Here is a 21,485-nt window from a genome sequence, read left to right on the forward strand (position 1 = left end):
TAATGTTTTTTAAAAATAAAAAAAACTGATGGATCTTAGAAGGCACAAGAAGAACTTACAATATATTGCTTGAACACTAGCACCCTGCACACTAGATCAGGGATTTGTTCAGAAGCATCTGGGCAAAGAAAACCATCGGGGCTCACCTTAAAAATGACACGGATATTCTCCCCAAGAGGGTCAACATTCAGGAAGGAGAGCTTCAGAGGAACCGCATTGGAGTTGAAATAAGAACAGTCCTGCAGCCAAAGAGAGTGAGATGGGGGAGCAAGTGGTCAGAATGGTCAGAATGGCCAGTGCTTTTCTCACCCTAGCTGCATGAGAAGTGGGTGCCCCCTAGCATCGACAGAAGGACAGAGAACAATAGGCTTAGGATCATGCCAGAAATATAATGTTTTATCTCCCCCATGATAAGGATTCCAGCTTATCCCAGATACAGTGGTACCTCGGTTTATGAACACAATTGGTTCCGGAAGTCTGTTCATAAACCGAAGTGTTCATAAACCGAAGCAAACTTTCCCATTGAAAATAATGGAAAGAGGATTAATCCGTTCCACACGATGAAAAACACCCCCTAAAGCAGCAATTTAACAAAAATTTACTGTCTACCAAGAGGTTTCCTAGGCCTATGGAGGCCTCCACGGAGGCATCGGAGCGTCCGTGATTGGGACGCAGCCATGGAAGCGCTCTGATGCCTTCACGGAGGCAAACTGTGCAGAAAGAAGCCTTTCCCCGATGCAAGTGCCCTGCGCTGCGGCCGCGTCTCAGTCAAGGCGGCTGAGTAAAGCGCGGGAAACCGGGGGGGGGGGTTTCCCCTTTGGAAGCTCTTACCGCGCGTTTAGGAAAGGGCTCCCAGCAGCAGCAGCAGTGAGAGGCTTGGCGAGTCGTTTCGCTGCACGGGGGTGGCGGCGCTCGCAGCTCTCCTTCCCTCTCTTCGCGGTGCCGGCCAGGCGACCTTCCTGAAGCCTCCTCAGAGCAGCCGCCGCCACCACCAGACGCCAGGACTGGCTGGGGTGGCTCGCGGTGCGTCTGGCTTTGGTTGGAGCGGCGGCGGCGATGGCGGCTTCTCTCAACCGCAAGCCTCTCCACTCCGCAGGGGCGCAATGGTGAAGGCCCGGCCTCGCTTCTCTTGACCCCTCCGCGAGGCCGGGCCTTCGCCGTCGCGCTCCTGCGACGTCTCTCCAACTTCGCCGTCGCTCTCCTGCAGCAGGGCTCAAGAGAAGCGGACCTTCGCGCTCCTGCAACGCCTCTCCACAGGAGTGCTACGGCGAAGGTGGAGAGACGTCGCAGGAGCGCGACGCGAAAGCCCGCTTCTCTTGAGCCGGCCTCGTGGAGAGCTCAAGAGAAGCGGACCTTCGCGCTCCTGCGATGTCTCTCCACCTTCGCTGTAGCACTCCTGTGGAGAGGCGTTGCAGGAGCGTGAAGGTCCGCTTCTCTTGAGCCCTGCTGCAGGAGAGCGACGGCGAAGTTGGAGAGACGTCGCAGGAGCGCGACGGCGAAGGCCCGGCCTCGCGGAGGGGTCAAGAGAAGCGAGGCCGGGCCTTCACCATTGCGCCCCTGCAGAGTGGAGAGGCTTGCGGTTGAGAGAAGCCGCCATCGCCGCCGCCGCTCCAACCAAAGCCAGACGCACCGCGAGCCACCCCGGCCAGTCCTGGCGTCTGGTGGCGGCGGCGGCTGCTCTGAGGAGGCTTCAGGAAGGTTGCCCAGCCAGCACCGCAGAGAGAGGGAAGGAGAGCTGCGAGCACCACCACCGCCGTGCAGTGAAACGACTCGCCAAGCCTCTCACTGCTGCTGCTGCTGGGAGCCCTTTTCTAAACGCGCGGTAAGAGCTTCCAAAGGGAAACCCCCCCGGTTTCCCGCGCTTTACTCAGCCGCCTTGACTGAGACGCGGCCGCAGTGCAGGGCACTTGCATCGGGAAAAGGCTTCTTTCTGCGCAGTTTGCCTCCGTGAAGGCATCAGAGCGCTTCCTTGGCTGCGTCCCAGTCGCGGACGCTCCGATGCCTCCGTGGAGGCCTTCATGGGCCTCGGAAACCTCGGGTTACTTACTTCCGGGTTTCGATGGTTCGTAAACCGAAAGTTCGTAACCCGAGGTGTTCGTAAACCGAGGTACCACTGTACCTGGCTTTTCTTCCTCTTGGCCTTTTGATGATGCCCTAATTAATGTGCAGTATTAATGTACAGACTCAGGACAGATAAAAGAAAGTGCTTATTCATGTAGTGTATTAGTTAAACTATGGAACTCACTCCCACAAGGGAGTGAACACCAACTCAGATGGCTTTAAAAGAGGATTTGACGTTAATTATTTGAAACTGAAAAGTTAACTGGTAAGGATGCTAATGGATGGAAGCCAATCATTCCTATCCTCAAGAGCAGCTTGCTTTGCAACAGAGAGGAAGCAGCTACTTTCAGATCTTGCCAATGCAAACAATGCAGCCAAGCCTGGGCATCTTCAAGAAGCTCAAAGTATCCAAGATGCCTGAACTTAGAGGAAGAAAGCTACAACACACCAGACCAGTGTTTCCCGCAGTTAGAGACATACCCTGGGCACAATCCCCTTCACCAGCAGGCTGGGGCTGAGCGGTAGGCGGCAGGAGCCATTAACATTGAAGAACTGCTTTACATCCTCCAGCCCCTCACGAAGAATGGCCTGAGGGAGGGGGAGAAAACCACAAGCACAAAGTTGTTCAGTAAAGAGCACCATATTTGATCTGCTGTCTTCCCCAGGCACCTGTCCAACCTCTTATGCAGCAGGTCTGGGTTTGGAAGCCATCCCAAAACAGGTTGCTGCACCAGCCCATTCTTGACATAATGTTTAAACAATGCCATATTTGCTGTTCCAATCTCCCTCCGCCAATGCTGTACCAAGAACCACCCAAATTCCACATTCAATTGTACAGTTAAAGCAAAATTTGCCTAAAAGTTTGCAAATGCGGTGCCATGTTCAAATACGCAACTACTTTTTGCAGATTCAAGGAGTACCTGCTGCTTCCGGGATTTAGGATTTTAAACACTCCCAGTGCATGTCCAAGCACAATTTGAAGTGTTGGTGCTGACCTTTAAAGCCCTAAACGACCTTGGCTGAGTATACCTGAAGGAGCGTCTTCACCCTCATTCTGCTGGCTCCCTCACTGTGAGAAGCGAAGTTACAGGAACCAGGCAGAGGGTCTTCTTGGTAGTGGCTGGGGAAACCCAGCCAGATGGGCCATAAATAATAAAATTATTATTATTATTAAAGAATTTTCGTCTTAATCTGGAACGAAGCATGACATTGGTGGTGGGAGGGGAAGAGCTTGGGAGCTAAAGGTTGTATCCAACTCAGAGTGACATTGACATTACTGGACCTAAATTAACCATGTCCATTAAATTCATTGGGTCTACTCTTGAGTTTGATTATTGCTGACACAACCTGGTGTATAATTTATTTATACCCCGCCCATCTGGCTGGGTTTCCCCAGCCACTCTGGGCGGCTTCCAACAGAAATATTAGAATACACCAATTTCTTAAAGATTAAAAGCTTCCCTAAACAGGGCTGCCTTCAGATGTCTTCTAAAAGTCTGGTAGTTGTTTTTCTCTTTGACATCTCGTGGGAGGGCATTCCACAGGGCGGGTGCCACTACCGGGAGGCCCTCTGTCTGATTCCCTGTAACTTGGCTTCTCGCAGTGAGGGAACCGCCAGAAGGCCCTTGGCACTGGACCTCAGGGCGATCTTAAGGTGGACCTAAAAAGCCACTTATGGAAGAAGCTGAAAACTGTAATGGCTGAACTTTAGCCTTGCTTCTTGCTAAGAGAGGCTGATAATTATTTATTTAGTTCTCACATCAGCCTTTGCATTCCCAAACAAAATAGACTTTAGGCGGTTCCTACAGCAGGCCTCACCAACCAGGTGCCCACCAACCAGATGTATTGTGGCACAAAGCCCATCAGTTCCAGTCCACACTGGCTGATGGGAGCTGCAGTCCAGAACATTTGGGAGGGAACCAGGTTGGTGAATAGTCTCCTAGAGCTTTGCTGCTTCATTCTTCCTTCCCCATCACACCCTCATGGGCGACATGAGGTGCTTGCAAGCACACATACCTGTCGCGATGAAGGAGCGGCCTCACGAACCTGCTGAGCCAACTTAGCCAGGGTGTTCACTAGCCAGCACTGGCGGTCAAACTCCTCTCGCAGGCCCTTGCCACAGCAGCACAACAGAGCTGCCAGCAGATACTGGTAACGGATGCTGAACTGAGAATCCTTGAGACCATCTTTCAACAGCCTAGAGACATGGACACACTGTCACTGGAAGCAGTGGGGTTTATGTAAAAGACCCATTCATCCACACCAACACAAGCACAGTTAAGCAAAGCCTTTCTCCTGACTCCTAGACAGACCAAGTCAAACTAGGAGACAGACCAAGTTTTCATAACTAAAACCAAATTTATTGTTTTTTTAAAAGCCCCCCCTCCCAGTCTGCAAAAATTGAAAATATAAGTTAAAGGTAGCCAGAATAATGCAACGCAAAACAGAGGGGGCTAAGGTTCTCGGACTCCTGAAACTGCTCCTCATGAGGCCTAGAAACTTGGTTTAATTTTTAAAAAGAGCTTGATTTAATTAAAAGAAAGAAATGAAAGCATAGAAATCCAGTCCTGAACAAAGGTAATTATGAGTGTAATGCTAAGCAATTCCTAGGAAAGAAATCATTTATTCAAAGGCTGGTAACAGTGAATGGAAGCAAAATGTTCTGAACATTTTCTAGCCTCTGCTAGAAAGAATCAAACTTGATGATTGTAACTTCTTCAAATTCTCTCTCTCTCTTTTTAAACACCTACCCACCCACCCTTGTTTCTAATTCATTCCCTATGCCAACAGCACACCCACCAACATTACCAGAAAAAATAGTGAGTTATCCTCAGGTCACAGACGGCTCGCTTCATAAGAAACCGCACCAAGGGACTGTCCAGGTAGCATTCATATTTCAGAGCCTGGGAGAGGAAAGAACAGATTGGTTATTCTTTTAATAGTCTGCCTTTGGGGGCACAGCCCTCACAAGCTGGTATACAACATGTGAGCCATAAAAACCGTAAAGAATTCAGAATTTTGTTGGCCTTTTTTTCTGTAGGAAGGAGGACCCCCACCAAAATACTACCACAGGTGGAGAAACAGCTTCCACCACCATCCCTTTTGTGTCTCCTGTTTGAGGAAAAACATGTGCTTTTTTCCTTTTGTCTCTATAGCTTGGAAAGCACCCAAGAAATCACCCCAAAATCAATTAATGTAGCACTATTACTATGTTGGGACAGCAGGTGGCGCTGTGGGTTAAACGTGAGATGAGCGCCGCAACCCCAAAGTCGTTCGTAACTGGACCTAATGGTCAGGGGTCCCTTTTCCTTTACCTATTACTATGTTACCTCTTACATTTCAAGACAATATTTATTTCTTTATTTTCTCACACAGGGTGTTGAAAACATAACCATTTTTATGCGAGCACAAATCGGGACATTGAAAGTATGGTAGAAGATTAAAATCTTGCCCCTGCCTTAAAAAGAAACAAGCATAGTAGTGATAGTTCTGCTCAGCATTGCAATTGTGAGAATACCTGAGGTAAATTAGCCTAGAAAATATAGGCAAACCTTGACCACCTCAGTACAAGCATTCACCAAAAGACAGAAAAAAAAACGTTTCTCTACCTTTCAGGCAGCAAAGGACAAGAAACAAAATTATTATATTACACCGGGGTTTTGTTTTGTTTTTTTTTTAGTAGGAATTCATCAAGGCAAAATGTTAAGATTTTGAAACAGTCCTCCCAGACAAATCTAAACACTGCTCATTGTGAGAACAAAAACTATTTCTAATTAAGTGTAGAATACAAGAGAACGAACTGAAGAACGTGACCTATGACAGCAGTCTGACGTCTTACTGGAAGGTTTTGCTGTTTAAGAGTTCTTCCATCAGTACCATCCTGCTTTAATTCTGAATGCTCCATGATCTTTAGTACAGGTGAACTGGAGCCCAGCAACCTATCCTTAGGGTATCAGAAACTGGCCATTCTACAAAGGCTTCTGAGAAACTCCAACCATTTGGAGAAAAGCTGCTTTAGGTTTTGCTGCTCAGGTTCTGAGCTTCCAAAGAACTAAGCCCTCTGCCACGGCAGCTGCCTCCCAAGATACAATGCTGTCCAAGCACACAAGCCTCTGGCTCCCAAGTGGATCGGAAATATTTCTCAGGTAACATGACAATGCTATGGCTGCTCGCCTGGTCGGCACATGGGACTTACCTGTACCAGCTGGGGCAGATAATCCAGTAGCTCAGCATCAGATATGGAATCAATCCACTGCACAGCTGTCCTCCTCACTTCCTGATCTGGGAACCTGCAGCAACATACCAGGAGATTTTCACTACAGGACAACTCCACCTCCATGTTGATAGCCACCTTTCATTATGTATAAAACTTAACAGTTCCCCTCTTTCTCTCCCCAAGAACCACCTTCAAAGCAACATACAGCAGCGATAAGACACACGGACAATAAAGCGAACCTCCCCCCAATGCATAAAACCACCGTCACAAAATACAATAAAACCCCACCCAAACCTAGGAAGATGACTTACGCTGCATGCAGTAGCCCAAGAGCATCTTGGTGATTCATGTGAGTCCATTGCTTCAGCAGGGCATAGATGTCAGGCAAGCAGGCCCACTCCCAGCTCGGGGCACTGGCAAGAAGCAGAGGCAGGGAGCCCGGCTGAGAGTGGCAGTAATAGCGCTTCTCCCACAGCCGCTTCCGGTCGGCATCTGTTAGCCTGGGACAAGAGAAATCTTAAGATCAGTCTGGGGACACAAGGGCTATTAGCTACGGCACTTGCAAAATTTCCAGGAACACCCAAACTGGCTGATGCTGGGACTTTGAGCCTTTCTTTGACCTGATCGAGGAAGGCACTTGTGCCTTTAAGAGAACCTTATGCCCATTTGATGCAGAATAAAGGCACAAGGAGAAGGGGGAGGCCAAGGGAAATATATTTCTGTGCAGTGTGTTTGCATGAGAGAAGGAGAGAACAGCCCATTCTCATGTAGGACTGCTAGAGAAGAGCCTCGTGCCATTTGATCATACACTGGTTGCTTTGGGCCTCCACCAGAGAGCAGCAAAGACACAGAAAGACAATCGCACACTGCTTCATCTCAAACAGAACAAGGCTGAGTGCTTCAATTACCAGTCAATCCATTTCTCTCCATGGGGAAGATGGGATCAGGTGGCTAATGGGGTGACTTGAAGCAATTCCATCCCCAGTCTAATGGGGTCAAAGGTTCTCCTGCCGCAAGAGCAGCAGGAGAAAAGGAAGCTGCTGCCTGTGATGAATGCAGCAGCCCTAAGGAAGAGGACCAAGTGCTTCCTCATTGGAAGTAATGGAGCCATCCAGGCACAGTGAAATACCTCTGCTCTTGCTTGAGGTTCCACCTGCATCCTTTCTCCCCACCACAGCAATGATGATGCGACATGAAGCTGAATTAGGGAGGAGCAGGTTTAAAGTTCCTGAAAAACTGCTTTGCATGCACTGTAAGAATGCTGCTACCTTAAAAAACTAGGGTTGCCAGACTCAATAGTGAACAGGACTTCTGTGCCTTTAATTGCCCTGCTCTCTTTTGAGTCTGGAAACCTTAAAGAGAAACCAGCAGACCCTTTGTTTAATTTCCAAGCAAAGGGTCTGCTGGTTTCTCTTTAAGGTTTCCAGACTCAAAAGAGAGCAGGGCAATTAAAGGCACAGAAGTCCTGTCTACTATTGAGTCTGGCAACCCTATAAAAAACACACAACCTAGACCAGGGGTCAGCAAACTTTTTCAGCAGGGGGCCGGTCCACTGTCCCTCAGACCTTGTGGGGGGCCGGACTATATTTTGAAAAAAAAATATGAACGAATTCCTATGCCCCACAAATAACCCAGAGATGCATTTTAAATAAAAGGACACATTCTATTCATGTAAAAACACCAGGCAGGCCCCACAAATAACCCAGAGATGCATTTTAAATAAAAGGACACATTCTACTCATGTAAAAACATGCTGATTCCTGGACCATCCGCGGGCCAGATTTAGAAGGCAATTGGGCCGCATCCGGCCCCTGAGCCTTAGTTTGGGGAACCCTGACCTAGACTTGATATAACAACTGTCTGGCAATAATTAAAGGAAAGAATGAACTTAGTAGTGCTTAATTTTGAGAAAATGAAGTCATGGGGCTCAGAAAGCACATCCTCTGATCCAGATGTTCTGCCTACCAATCAATCCTGGCCAACCACAGATGATTGGCAATGGGCTAATTTGTAGTAGTAATTTATTATTTATACCCCACCCATCTGGCTGGGTTTCCCCAGTCACCCAGTGATGAGACACTATTTCTTTACATGTTTCAAATCAAAGCCCTGCTCTAAAAACAGGGATTATGGACTGGAATGTGTGCAGAGGAGGGTGACCAGGATGATGAAGGGTCTCGAAACCAAGCATTACGTGGAATGGTTGAGGAAGCTGGGTATGCTTAGCCTGGAGAAGAAAAGACTGAGATTAGATACAGCAGCCATTTTCAAATATCTGAAGGGCTGTCACATGGATGATGGAGCAAGCTTGTTTTCTGCTTTGGCGGGTAGGACTTGAACCAATGGATTCAAATTACATGGAAGAAGATTATGACAAAACTTTAGGAAGAACTTTCTTATGGTGACAGCTGTTTGACAGTGGAATGGTTTACCACAGAAGACGGTGGACTCTACTTCATTGGTGGTTTTAAAAGAGAAGTTGGGTGGCCACATGTCAGGGATTCCTCAGCTGTGATTTCCTCATTGCAGGGGGTTGGCCTAGATGACCCTTGGGACCCCTTCCAACTGTAGAGTTCTATGATTCTATGGCTAAGCCCTGGAAATGATGCTTGCCCCTCTGTGGCTCAGGCTCCAGCTAGAAAATTAGCATGCACTGATTTTGTTCGGTGCCTCAGGGGTATTTCCATATTGAAGGTCAGTGCAGCTCATGGGGGCAGCTCAGGGGGAAAAGGTCAAAAGTGTGGGGTATAAAAGAGATCTTTTAAGGCAGTCAGTCTTAAAGAGAGGCGGGGGACTAAGCAGAACTCGTACATGCAGTTCAGGACTTCAAAAGGGTAAGTGGTGGAGACGAGAGAAATTTGGAGGCCTGTGTTCAGGGAAGGTAAAAGGCCAAAATTTGAGGAGCAACTGGAGGTGTCCTGAACTGGAATAGAACAGGGAGAAGCTGCAGTATCGGGGGCAGGGGGGAAGAGAACAGAAGGCCAAAGAAAATGAAATAGCTTGGAGAGACAGAAGTAGAGTGGCTCAAGGTGCCTGGATCCCAAATATGTTGGAGTGGCTACTTAGTGGTGAGCAGCCATTGAGCCACTTACTAACGACTTGATGTGTTCCAGTGTTGAGCTTTTGCATTGTAAACCATTTCCCAGGGGCTGAGGACTGATTGAGCCGTCTTGGCAAGGCAGTGAGAGGAAAACTGAATCACACAGAAAAGTTGGAGGGAGACCAGGGTTGGTTTTGTGAGAGGCCACAGCTAGGATCCAAGGCCATCAAGATCAGCCCAGCCGTAGTGTTAGAGGAATAACAGGGAGGGGCTGAATGTCCGGATGCTGGCAAAGCAGTATGGCCAAGGCACTTGCATAATAGGGCTAGCTCCATTCCCACAGGTTTCCTTAAGCCACCTCCAGGAAATACATTCACTCACTCAGGCCAGAACAAAAATGAAGGAGAGTGAAAAGCACAGACCATCCATGAGAACTTCCCTCCCCAGCAGACAGGAAAGGAAGTGGCACAACCTACTGTACAATGCCAGGAAGAGGTGGTCTGCCCCTACTGAGCACCGAGAAACTACTGCAAAAAGCTTTCTTGCTTTCAGCCAAAGGAGGCAAAAGGGTGAGGGCAGCCTGACATCAGATCTATTTATAGACCAATATGTTCAGGACAAAGAGCAGGATTGGAGGTAGCCAATAAATTGAAGGAGATGACCCCAACCACCCAGAATAAAAACCTTCAAAGAAAAACACTGCAGCTCTGATGATGGTGGTGGTAATAATGATCTGGGCTTATTAGCTGCTTTTTACCCAAAAAGTTATCCAAGCAAATTACAATATATTGGCCACTTTTGCATCAAAGTGGCATACAAATTAATTAAGTACTTAAGATTTACACTCATATATACTATACCATACTTAAAGAAGAATGATATAAACATGAACAATTTCTCATTCAGAAAACAGCCCTCCCACCCAAACAACAACAGGAAGTGTTAGACACACACTGACAACAACAAAATCAATTAACTCCATCAAAGGCCTGGGAAAAGAAGTAGGTCTTTACCTGGCACCCAAATGATGCCAGTGAAGGCACCGGGTAGAAGGTGAAAATTACTAAATCAAAACTTCCCCCCGTTTTATTGTACAGTCATACCTTGGTTGTTGAACGCCTCGGTACTCAGATGTTTTGGCTCCCAGAACGGATTAAGTATGACAGCCAAGGTACCACTGTGCTTTGAGAGTTAAGAGCAGCACCTACTTTCATATTAAGACTTTCTTTCTGAAATTGCCCTCCTTTGTTCACTTGCCTTTTATGGCATGTCCGGACAATGTCATTGTCCGTCTGCTGCATTTCAGTGTCCCTCAGTGTTTTGCAAACCTGACCTATGACTATTTTGGCTAATTTAAATGCAATTACCACAGCAGCCTGTCCTGGGTGGACTAAGTGCTATTGAGGCTCTTAAAGCCCATGTGCCTTTAATTAAGAACTACCTGCATGCAGGCTCAGCCCATTATAGGAGAATCTGGGCCAAACAGAAGAGCATTGCTAGATTATATAGTGCTAGATTATTAAATGCTTGTATGGAATCTCTGCTTTAATTCCACTTCAGGCTAATTACAGGAAAGAAACGCTAAAGGGATCAATTATGGAAGCAATCAGTGTTAATGTTGTTAATAATATATCAGGTGGGTACAGCCTGACAGCAGTTCTTACTGGCTTTTGTGGCATTTGAGTTTTGCCACTCATATTCCAAGTCATCTAAGGTTTTAGCCATGGAGATTCCCAGGATGAGAACAGCATTACTGTGGATCCAGCCTCCAGTTTTATAGCTGTTTCCTACTTGTGTTTCAATGCTACCTGGTTTTTAACTGTACATTTTATAGTGCTGTAAAATGTCTTGTGGGGCCATTTTCAGGGTCCATTAAACAAAACTTTTTAAAAAATAGAATAAACTGTGGGGGCAGGCTGCCCCTCATTGAGCAGATTCTAAACTAGAAACCAAATAACTTGTTCAGGCTATAATGGAAGTATTTGAAATCCTTCCTTATCTACAGCATTTCCTTGAACATTAATCTGTAGACCTTTCTCCACAATCTTTTCATCAAGTTTAACAGGAACAAGGAAGACTCTGAGATGTTTGCCTATTAGGGTTACATTCCCTTCTATTCTTATGTGTGTTTAGATCGAAACCACCACTGCCAGTTGGAGACTATTTATGGAGGAAACAGATTTATTTAGATGACACTCTTCAGTACCCAGCAGGGCGGTCAGTAGTACATTGCTAGCAGCGAAACATATGCTGAACAAGTTTGGATGAAGACTGCATGCCTGGGCATGATTATAGAGCAGACTATGTAGAAAGTACTTTGAGTGCTGGCCTCAGAATGTGATGGAAAGAGAGAGGGGCAAGCACTGGAGATAAGAAGCCTAGACAATATGTGAGACAGATCCCACAGAAAGAGGGAGGGAACATAATGTATGTTGCAGCAAGAGTGATTATATTAAACGAGGGTAGTAGAAGCAGAGGGGACCAGCCTAGTAGGAACCATTTCACCCCTTAAACCAAGGATGGGGAAGAGCTTTGGCCCTCTAGATGATGTTGGACTCCAACTCCCATCAGCCCCAGCCAGCATGGCCAATGGTCAGGGGTGATGGGAATGATAGTCCAGCAAATATCTGGAGGGACCCCTGCCTATTACCCCTCCGAGATGTTCAACTCAGTGACCAAGAATCTCTCCCCTGATACAACAATGTGCCCAAGCACACTCTCCATCCTCTCACCAATAAAACGATTCCTTCTGCATCACCTCCTTCAGCTTCTGCTGGTCTCCCTCAAAGAGGCTGTTGAAGTTGTACTGGGGACTGAAATCGGCTGCCGGTGGACTGGTAAACTTGACTTCAAATGCTGAATTGGGGAAGTCAATCTGTGAAAGGTAGGGAGACAAGAACAGCCTTTTAAGCACATACTTACTGCCACCCTGAAAGGGCAGATTGATACCGGGGATGCCTTATCCCACTATCAGCACATGGAAGTAGCCTGAAAAGGAGTCCTACACCTGAGCATCCTATTATTCATGTGCCTGGGTACCAGGCAGACATCACACAGAATATGACACATTGCACAGAAGTAGGAAAAGCAGACACAATAATGAGTCACACTGCAGTCCCAGCTCCATCCTATGCACACATCTGTGAAATGGACAGCCAAGAAACCAGTCAAGAAATTATGAAGACATTTGTGTAGTCATATTTTTATTGTAATGCAAGCAATATGTTTTCTCTTTCCATTTTTCTGCCCACACCGTTCAGAACTACTGTGGGGGGCCATGCATTCACCCTTTGGCAGGGTGTAATGTGTATGCAGACCTGCACATTCCCCCAAGTCACAGGGTACACTGTACAACTGACTGTACATGTCAGGAGTATGGGCTTTGCAGGACTGGGGCCCTCCTGAGCTTGTTCTGGGGAAGCAAGGCGCGGCTGCTCAGGTGAAGCCACTTGATAACTCACTGCACCTGGTGGCAGGGATATAAGCCCAGCATTTCCCTTCAGCTCTTTGCCACAGCAATGCGATCCCTGCCTTGTTGCGTCTGACCTCTTGCTTCCTGCCTCCTGACCCTCGCCTTCATGACTCCTGCCTCCTGACCTTCACCTTCGTGATTCCTGCCTCCTGACCCTCGGACCTTCACCTCTGGGACTCCTGCCTCCTGACCTTCGCCTGCCTGACTCCCTGCTTCTTGACCTTTGGACCCTCGACTTCGCAACTCCTGCTTGACCCTCGGCCCCCTCGCCACCTGGACTCTTGGCCCTGCTCCCACACCGCCATCTTGCCCCCGGTCCTGACGTCCTCAGCTGGGGCTTCAACTGCCCGCCAACCGGACCGTGACAGTACCTTGCCATCTAGTGAATACTGGAGCCCTGTTCTTCTGGGGCACTACTTGATAGTGGCAGCCGTGTAAAAGCACCATGCATTGCCACTTGGGCATATGCTGCCCATACTGAATTCCAGAAACGGCAGTTTCAATTCTCACATGCTTTCCTTTCCATTGGGACGCTTTAGCAGGTTTTCCTCGTAGCTCTAAACAATGTTCCTGCAACAAAGAGGTCCGAATGTGTATGGGGCTGTAGAAAAGCTGCGAGGGTGCTGTGAAACTAAGCTTCATGGGGATACCTTCTGGGCAAGAAGGCCGAATAACAGATCAGGAAGCGGAACTGACCGTGGTTTAAGGCCAAATCACACACCCCTTTAGCCTGGCCACAACTAGGTCACTGGGGAAGTGGCAAATACTGAATCATCTGGCTGTTCCACCAAACACCATGTGCTCAGGTTGTGACTCACTACACCATCCCAAAACTTCCAAAATCAGCTGAATACTGGTGTGCCCAGACCAATCTGGGCCCTGGGTGGAATGATCATATTATGCTTTTGGCTCTGATTTAAACATCCAAATACACAGAGCTGGTCCTTTCGTTTGACCTTCCTTCCTTTTGGATGCCATGAGACACCAAGAAGCCTCCACAAGGCATGCCCTATCCCTGGCTTCTTTTAGGCAAACAGCACAGGCATTAGACTGGAAGTGAGGGGCCTGTAGTGCAGGACTGCAACTCCCATCAGACCCAGCCAGCATGGCCAGGGAGGATGGGTGTTACAATCTAACCCCTTCTCAAATTAGATACTCACTGTCCGCGCTTTAGAGTGGCAGCTATTTGCTGACCTCCACATGCTTGGGGAAGCTCTATATAAGCCTACAGCATATCAAGGTTTGGAGCCGTGGATGAGTTTAACAGAACATTTCCTTGAAATCTTTCAAAAGGAAAGGTGGAAAATGAGCTCAGTCTTTCTTGAGCCTTAGAAAGTTGCAACCACACCCAGCTTTGGACTGGAAAAGCCCCGATGGGGTGGGATGCAATGGCGCCACCGGCAATGTGCATCGTTTACTCAAATGCAGGTCCTTTGCAGCAGCAGCAGCAGCACTTAGGGGATTACCGGCAACAGCTTGAGTTTAAAATAAATAAATAAGCAAAACTCGATGGGTTTGTAAGTGGCTTTGGAAAAGAAAAACCAGTGGTTGCGTGCCAAAGAAATCAGTCCCGTATAAGCAGGTCAGAGAACTGCAGCAGAAGGGAAGGGAAGGGAGGCTAGGGAAGGGAAGTAATTGAGGCTCCAGCAGGGCTTGGTTCGGATGCTTAGTAATAATCCTCCTGCTCGCTTCAAATCAGCAGGGAAGGAGGATAGTGCACACGATATGACCCAGGGGGAAACCTCTCCAGACCCAGCCCAGCTGGATCCAGCTCCCCACCGCCTCCCGCTACCAAATCTCCACCGGCGGCCTCTCCCTCCATTCCTTCTGTCCACACCCTAAGCAGCAGGCTTGGGGTCCTGCCATCTAGCTTCAAAGCCAAAAGGGTATTAGCAAGTACAGGGGAGGGTAGGGAAAAAGAAGACAGAAATGAGCAAAAAGGAGGGCGGGGGGACATTGGAGCCGGAGGAGAGACAGATATAATAGATGAATCCAAGAAAGGAAGAAAAATAGAGAAAGCTCTGCTTGTGTTGGGACTAGGCAAGTGCTTTGGGTCACAAATCGACTGCAACTCCCTAGCACAAGGATTTTCAGGCTGTCAAGGCCCAGAGAGACAGAGCTGCCCAAAATGACAGTATCAGGTTGCAATCTTAATCCCCACTGAATTCAATTGAACTTACTTCTGAGTAGACATTGTTAGGGCTACAGCCTATGCAAAATCAGGCCTCCAAAAGTCACCTTTCAGTCACTTTTACAACAAAATGTCCTGTAGCATCTTAAAGACTGGCATAATCATTTTTTGGGGTTAGAATTTACTAGAAGACAATAATCTCATACATCTAAGCACCAGGCTTATTCGGAGAAAAGTTCTCCCTATCTCAATTTTTACCAGATCAACCAAAAGCTGGAATCCAAGCCTTTTTAGAGAATTGTCATATCACAGAAGTGCACAGTTTATAATTCATTTCAATTATTTCTACAATGAATGAATATGCAACAAATAAGTAGTTGTAGCAAGGAATCCAATGTCATTCACAGTAGCTGTTAGGAAAATGCCATTTATTGCACCACCATCCAGCCTTGGCTAGTGAGAAAGTGTCATTTATCTCCCTAGCAGCAACTAACAACTGTGACTTGAAGTGGCCATTACACCACAGCTAACAAGATGTGCCCTCTTCCTTCATGTTTGTACCATTTTATGAATGTTTTCAAAGGATTATATGTTGCTTTAAATATATAAGGCTGAGTTGCCATTGCTGTAGTGCTTCAGTACAGGAACCCTCCCTTCAACAGAGAATGAATGAATGAATGAATGAATGAATGAAATATTTATACCGCGCCCATCTGGTAGGGTTTCCCCAGCCACTCTGGGTGGGTCCCAACAGAATATTAAAAACATGATAAAATAGTGAACAATAAAAACTTATACCAGCAAGCCTACTGACTCCCCATAGCAATCTCTTGCAATGCCATCACCTTAAAAACAACTAAACATGCCCCTTTTCCAATAGTGGAGTGCCTATCTCCCCCTGTTCAGAAAACAGTGAGATTCCTGGCACCACTCCTATCCTTATGTACTCAGTCTATTCCCCTTCTCAATCTCTTAGGTAGGGACACAATATTGTGCCACTCTTAGTGGATTGGGACTAATACTAGCCCCAATTATTTTGCAATTGCTTGCTTGGTTGGGTGCATAAATCAATACAGCCCTGACCTGATACTAAGTTCAGCACATAGTGGAATAAGAGCTTAAGCTAAACCTTTCAGAGACTAGTGCTGGATCCCCAATCTTAAGAGGCAAACAGTAAGAGCCACAAACAAAGTACATTAAGGTTGTCTGTGTGTGGTGACAGAGCCCAAGGAAGAGACTCACCTGCAGAATAACACTGTCAGGCTGGTTGAAGTTGGGAGCACTTGACCTGGCACTAGACGGGTCTTGAGTCGCTGGCCACAAACCCAGGAGCTTCCGTCCACAGGTCAGGACCCTGCACGGATGCACACGCAGAAGAAAACAGACATTAACACCAGATTCAGGCTCTAGTAGTAGTAGTAGGAGTTAAGAAGACCTGGTTAGCAAAAAGCAGTGCCGACAAAAAACCAGTTATCAAAGTAAATCACTCCACAGAACATAGGGGTTGTTTTCCGTTACCACACTCCATTCCTCAGCAACATTACCACTGTCTGGAAGATGATGGCTGGACTGACAAACCCTGAATTGTTCCTCTTAGGACCTCTCTCTACAAATTAAGGAGGGTCAGCTCCTGAATTTCTCTCCCTCTAGCCACCATATGATCCTGCTCACATGATCACTCAAGACCCTTTTGCTGGCCTGCTTTCCTGAGCAGTTGCCTTTTTCTTAAAAGGGGCTATTAGGAACAGTGTGACCTTAAGCATCAAGCATGTAACAGCCCACAACTCTATTCAATCCCCTGGGTCACTTATGACCTGCAAATTTGATTCTATTCACTGAAGACTTAATCAAAGCCAGGGTTTCCTCTCCCACTACGCTATACATGTGCAATTGGAATAGAACAGAAATTGACTAGGAAGACTGACTAGGAAGCTACTGCTGTTGTTGGATGATCACTGTGATCATCTCATGCAAGCATCCCCAAACTTCGGCCCTCCAGATGTTTTGGACTACAGTTCCCATCATCCCTGACCACTGGTCCTGTTAGCTAGGGATCATGGGAGTTGTAGGCCAAAACATCTGGAGGGCCGCAGTTTGGGGATGCCTGATCTCATGCCTTGCTCAGTAATGCCAGACTGTGCCTGTTGCAGTTCACGGCCTTTTGTGCCATTTTGGCCTCACCATGTGCCATTTCCCCCACTTGCACCAACATATCTGGATATGTGTGCTTATATCCTTGTCAGCTGAGCACAACGTTTCATGCAACTGATGAAGTGGCCTCCAGCTGACAAAAGACTCTTCTTTTGCATTTGATCTAACAGGCTGACACGGCCTACCCCTTTGGAATTCATCCCAAACAGATGTCCCGGAAAGCTACACTGCTTATTCTCTCCCGAGCTTCATTCCCACACAGAAGCAGGCACACGTACTGCCGAAAGTTGAAGAGTGGTGTGGTGACCCAGCCCAAAACCTCTGGGACACGGCGCTGCTTGTTGGTCTCGGAAGAACTCCCGGGAGGCGGGATTGGAGTGGCATAGAGCGTGGCTGTCAGGAGAGTCTCTCGCGGGAGGCGATTCACTTGGACCGGGAAGCAGATTCTGAAAGAAGTAGAAGCCAATGAGCAAGGACGACAGCTTAACATCCATTTCCCTGAAAGAAGAAACTATCTAATTAAACAACTTGCACTACAGCACAGCCTTCATCCAGATGTATTGCACATGTACTAGCTGGGGCTAATGTTGCAGCCCCCAAACATCTGTAGGGCATCAGGCTAGAGAAGGCTGTGCTGCTGCATGGTTAGTACACAAAGTCTTCAGGGAGGGGGCGGTGGAATTATGCCATTTGCTGTGAGGTAAGTGATGGTGGTTTCTATTTGACTGGTTCTGAGCAGACACTGAAAGACAGTGCCAAACCGTCAGCGGCTGAATCAGTGTCTTCCTGGCGTAAATCCAGCACTTGCTAACATTCGGCCACATAAGCCCTTGTTTCACCCTGTAGGAAGCTTGTGTACTTTAGCCAGCTTTGGGCTTGTGCTTTTTTCCTCCTTTCCCTCGCTCGCACTTGCATTCAAGGCTCAATTGCACAAAAAAGAGAGAGCAAAGCATCCAAATGTATGACAAACACAATAAATCACTGCTCAGAATTGGATCCGTGTGTCTGTGTGTGTGCGTGCGTGTACACTCACACATACCGTACACAAATGAAACATACACAGAGAGCGCGCACTTGTGTAAATGTGTCATTTTGTTATCTCCTTTCCAGGAGGAAACCTGTTTCTACTGCCTTAATCCTACAGCTATAGGGACGCCAGGCCATCAACATTCATTTTTACAGTCTGGGTTTCAAAGATAAGCAACACCTCAAGGCTCTGAGGCAGTCAAGAGTGGGAACGTAGGAACAATGAAGCACAGTTTTAAGACACCAAAAACTGGATTTCAAGGAACGTTATGTCCAACAAGCTGCATCTCAAGGGATATTGTTTGGGGAGGGTGCAGAAAAATCCCAGGATTGCCCGGAGAAAGAAAATTACTATTAAGCCTGCTTTAAATCTGCAGTATAGCTTAGTTAGAAGAGCATGAGGCTCTTAATCTCAGGGTTGTGGCTTCGAGCCCCACGTTGGGCAAAAGATTCCTGCATTGCAGGGTGTTGGACTAGATGACCCTTAGGGTCCCTTCCAACTCTGCAATTCTATGATTCTATGTCCTATAGGAGCCTGAGTATCAGCATGTGGGGTCCTCATCTGGTTGGACAAACCCCAATGCCTCAGAAGGGCCCACTGGTGCCCCAAGCCCCCTTTTTAACCATCAGGGCACCCACTGGAATAGGAGGGGACCCACCACTTTGGCGAGGACCTGCTCAAACTGCCCAACTTGCCCTACAGGCTTCGGCTGTAACAAATCCTCCTCCTGCTCTTTTCTCCTCCACCTCTAACTTTGTGTGGCTTAGCCTATATGTGTTGTATTTCTGCATTTCATTTCTCCCCACAAAAATGCAGAAAGAAAGTAGGATACACTTCCAGGACATACACAGCACAACCACCACCCAATTATTCCTCTGGAAAAGCTTCAGACTGTAGCTGCAGCCAAAGGAGAAATAGGTCATGTTGAAAGACTATCACTGCTCTAACACTCAGCGTCTGAACCCCTGCTATGCAGCAATGGAAATCTAAAAAAAAAAAATGCACTGCATGACACATAAGCTTCTGGCTCCAGTCACTCCTGGCAGGAGAAAGAAGTAGGCTGGTCCTTTTCATCAGAACAAAGGGAAAAGGGGAAAGATAAGCAGAGCAGAGGACTTCCCTTCTTGAAGATCAGAGATACAGAAGGAAAAATTACAAAGTGGTGATCAGGGATCATTGAGAAGCAGCAGTTCAGTGAAAGGACGGGAACTAAAAGGTAAAAAGGTAAAGGACCCCTGGATGGTTAAGTCCACTCAAAGGCGACTATGGGGTGTGACACTCATCTCGCTTTCAGGCCAAGGGAGCCAGCGTTTGTCCAGAGACAGCTCCCGGGGTCATGTGGCCAGCATGACTAAACCGCTTCTGGCTCAACGGGACACCATGACGGAAGCCTGAGTGCACAGAAACACCGTTTACCTTCCCTATTTATCTACTTGCACTGGCGTGCTTTCAAACTGCTAGGTTGGCAGGAGCTGGGACAGAGCAACGGGAGCTCACCCTGTCGCAGGGATTCGAACCGCCAACCTTCCAATCGGCAAGCCCAAGAGGCTCAGTGGTTGAGACCACAGCACCACCATGACACTACAAACATGTTCAGTGTTAGGGTGCAGACTTTCCTCCCTAGACATTGCATAGAACCATGAAGTTGAAAGGACTCCCCTCTCAGGTGATCTACTCCAACCCACTGTCGGTGCTGGAAATCAGCTCCTACACATCTTGGATAGGCGGCCACCAAGCCTCTGCTTGTTGTTGTTGTTGTTTAGTCGTTTAGTCGTGTCCGACTCTTCGTGACCCCATGGACCATAGCACGCCAGGCACTCCTGTCTTGCACTGCCTCCCGCAATTTGGTCAAACTCATGTTCGTAGCTTCGAGAACACTGTCCAACCATCTTGTCCTCTGTCGTCCCCTTCTCCTAGTGCCCTCAATCTTTCCCAACATCAGGGTCTTTTCCAAGGATTCTTCTCTTCTCATGAGGTGGCCAAAGTATTGGAGCCTGAGCTTCATGATCTGTCCTTCCAGGGAGCACTCAGGGCTGATTTCCTTCAGAATGGATAGGTTTGATCTTCTTGCAGTCCATGGGACTCTCAAGAGTCTCCTCCAGCACCATAATTCAAAAGCATCAATTCTTCGGCGATCAGCCTTCTTTATGGTCCAGCTCTCACTTCCATACATCACTACTGGGAAAACCATAGCATTAACTATACGGACCTTTGTCGGCAAGGTGATGTCTCTGCTTTTTAAGATGCTGTCTAGGTTTGTCATTGCTTTTCTCCCAAGAAGCAGGCGTCTTTTAATTTCGTGACTGCTGTCACCATCTGCAGTGATCAAGGAGCCCAAGAAAGTAAAATCTCTCACTGCCTCCATTTCTTCCCCTTCTATTTGCCAGGAGGTGATGGGACCAGTGGCCATGATCTTGGTTTTTTTGATGTTGAGCTTCAGACCATATTTTGCGCTCTCCTCTTTCACCCTCATTAAAAGGTTCTTTAATTCCTCCTCGCTTTCTGCCATCAAGGTTGTGTCATCTGCATATCTGAGGTTGTTGATATTTCTTCCGGCAATCTTAATTCCGGCTTGGGATTCATCTAGTCCAGCCTTTCGCATGATGAATTCTGCATATAAATTAAATAAGCAGGGAGACAATATACAACCTTGTCGTACTCCTTTCCCAATTTTGAACCACTCAGTTGTTCCATATCCAGTTCTAACTGTAGCTTCTTGTCCCACATAGAGATTTCTCAGGAGACAGATGAGGTGATCAGGCACTCCCATTTCTTTAAGAACTTGCCATAGTTTGCTGTGGTCGACACAGTCAAAGGCTTTTGCATAGTCAATGAAGCAGAAGTAGACGTTTTTCTGAAACTCTCTAGCTTTCTCCATAATCCAGCGCATGTTTGCTATTTGGTCTCTGGTTCCTCTGCCCTTTCGAAATCCAGCTTGCACTTCTGGGAGTTCTCGGTCCACATACTGCCTAAGCCTGCCTTGTAGAATTTTAAGCATAACCTTGCTAGCGTGTGAAATGAGCGCAATTGTGCGGTAGTTGGAGCATTCTTTGGCACTGCCCTTCTTTGGAATTGGGATGTAGACTGATCTTCTCCAATCCTCTGGCCATTGCTGAGTTAAGGCTCTGCTTAAGAGCCTCTAATGAAGGAGAAGCCACATCTTAAATATACTGATACATATATCTATGACCAAGGGTAGGTATCAGTTATAGATTCAGCCTGCAGGTATCAGTTATAGATTCCTAAAATTCGTAACTTCAGGCCACTGCCTGTATACAAAGGTTAAAACCAAGAGTCCTTGAAACAAATGCGCCCATCTTCCTTCACACTCCTCCACCCTGATATTCTAGTTCAGCCTTCCCCAACCTGGTGCCCTCTAGATTTTTT

At 47.3% G+C, this 21,485-nt stretch overlaps 1 protein-coding gene across 2 annotated transcripts in view; it reads right to left on the minus strand.

Annotated features, from left to right (window-relative positions):
• Window positions 1-21,485, minus strand: part of PIK3C2B (phosphatidylinositol-4-phosphate 3-kinase catalytic subunit type 2 beta) — a 97,792-nt gene that overhangs the window by 15,162 nt on the left and 61,145 nt on the right. For both annotated transcript variants that reach the window (XM_035121409.2, XM_035121407.2), the window contains 9 exons: window positions 17,350-17,517; window positions 16,163-16,274; window positions 12,050-12,192; window positions 6,589-6,777; window positions 6,257-6,350; window positions 4,870-4,964; window positions 4,078-4,258; window positions 2,542-2,649; window positions 147-239 (listed from right to left, as the gene is read on the minus strand). In XM_035121409.2, coding sequence (XP_034977300.2) covers window positions 147-239; window positions 2,542-2,649; window positions 4,078-4,258; window positions 4,870-4,964; window positions 6,257-6,350; window positions 6,589-6,777; window positions 12,050-12,192; window positions 16,163-16,274; window positions 17,350-17,517 — 1,183 coding nt within the window. The remainder of the gene's footprint in view (window positions 1-146; window positions 240-2,541; window positions 2,650-4,077; window positions 4,259-4,869; window positions 4,965-6,256; window positions 6,351-6,588; window positions 6,778-12,049; window positions 12,193-16,162; window positions 16,275-17,349; window positions 17,518-21,485) is intronic.

This window comes from Zootoca vivipara, chromosome 7, assembly GCF_963506605.1.
Source record: "Zootoca vivipara chromosome 7, rZooViv1.1, whole genome shotgun sequence".
In the NCBI taxonomy this organism is placed as follows: domain Eukaryota; kingdom Metazoa; phylum Chordata; class Lepidosauria; order Squamata; family Lacertidae; genus Zootoca; species Zootoca vivipara.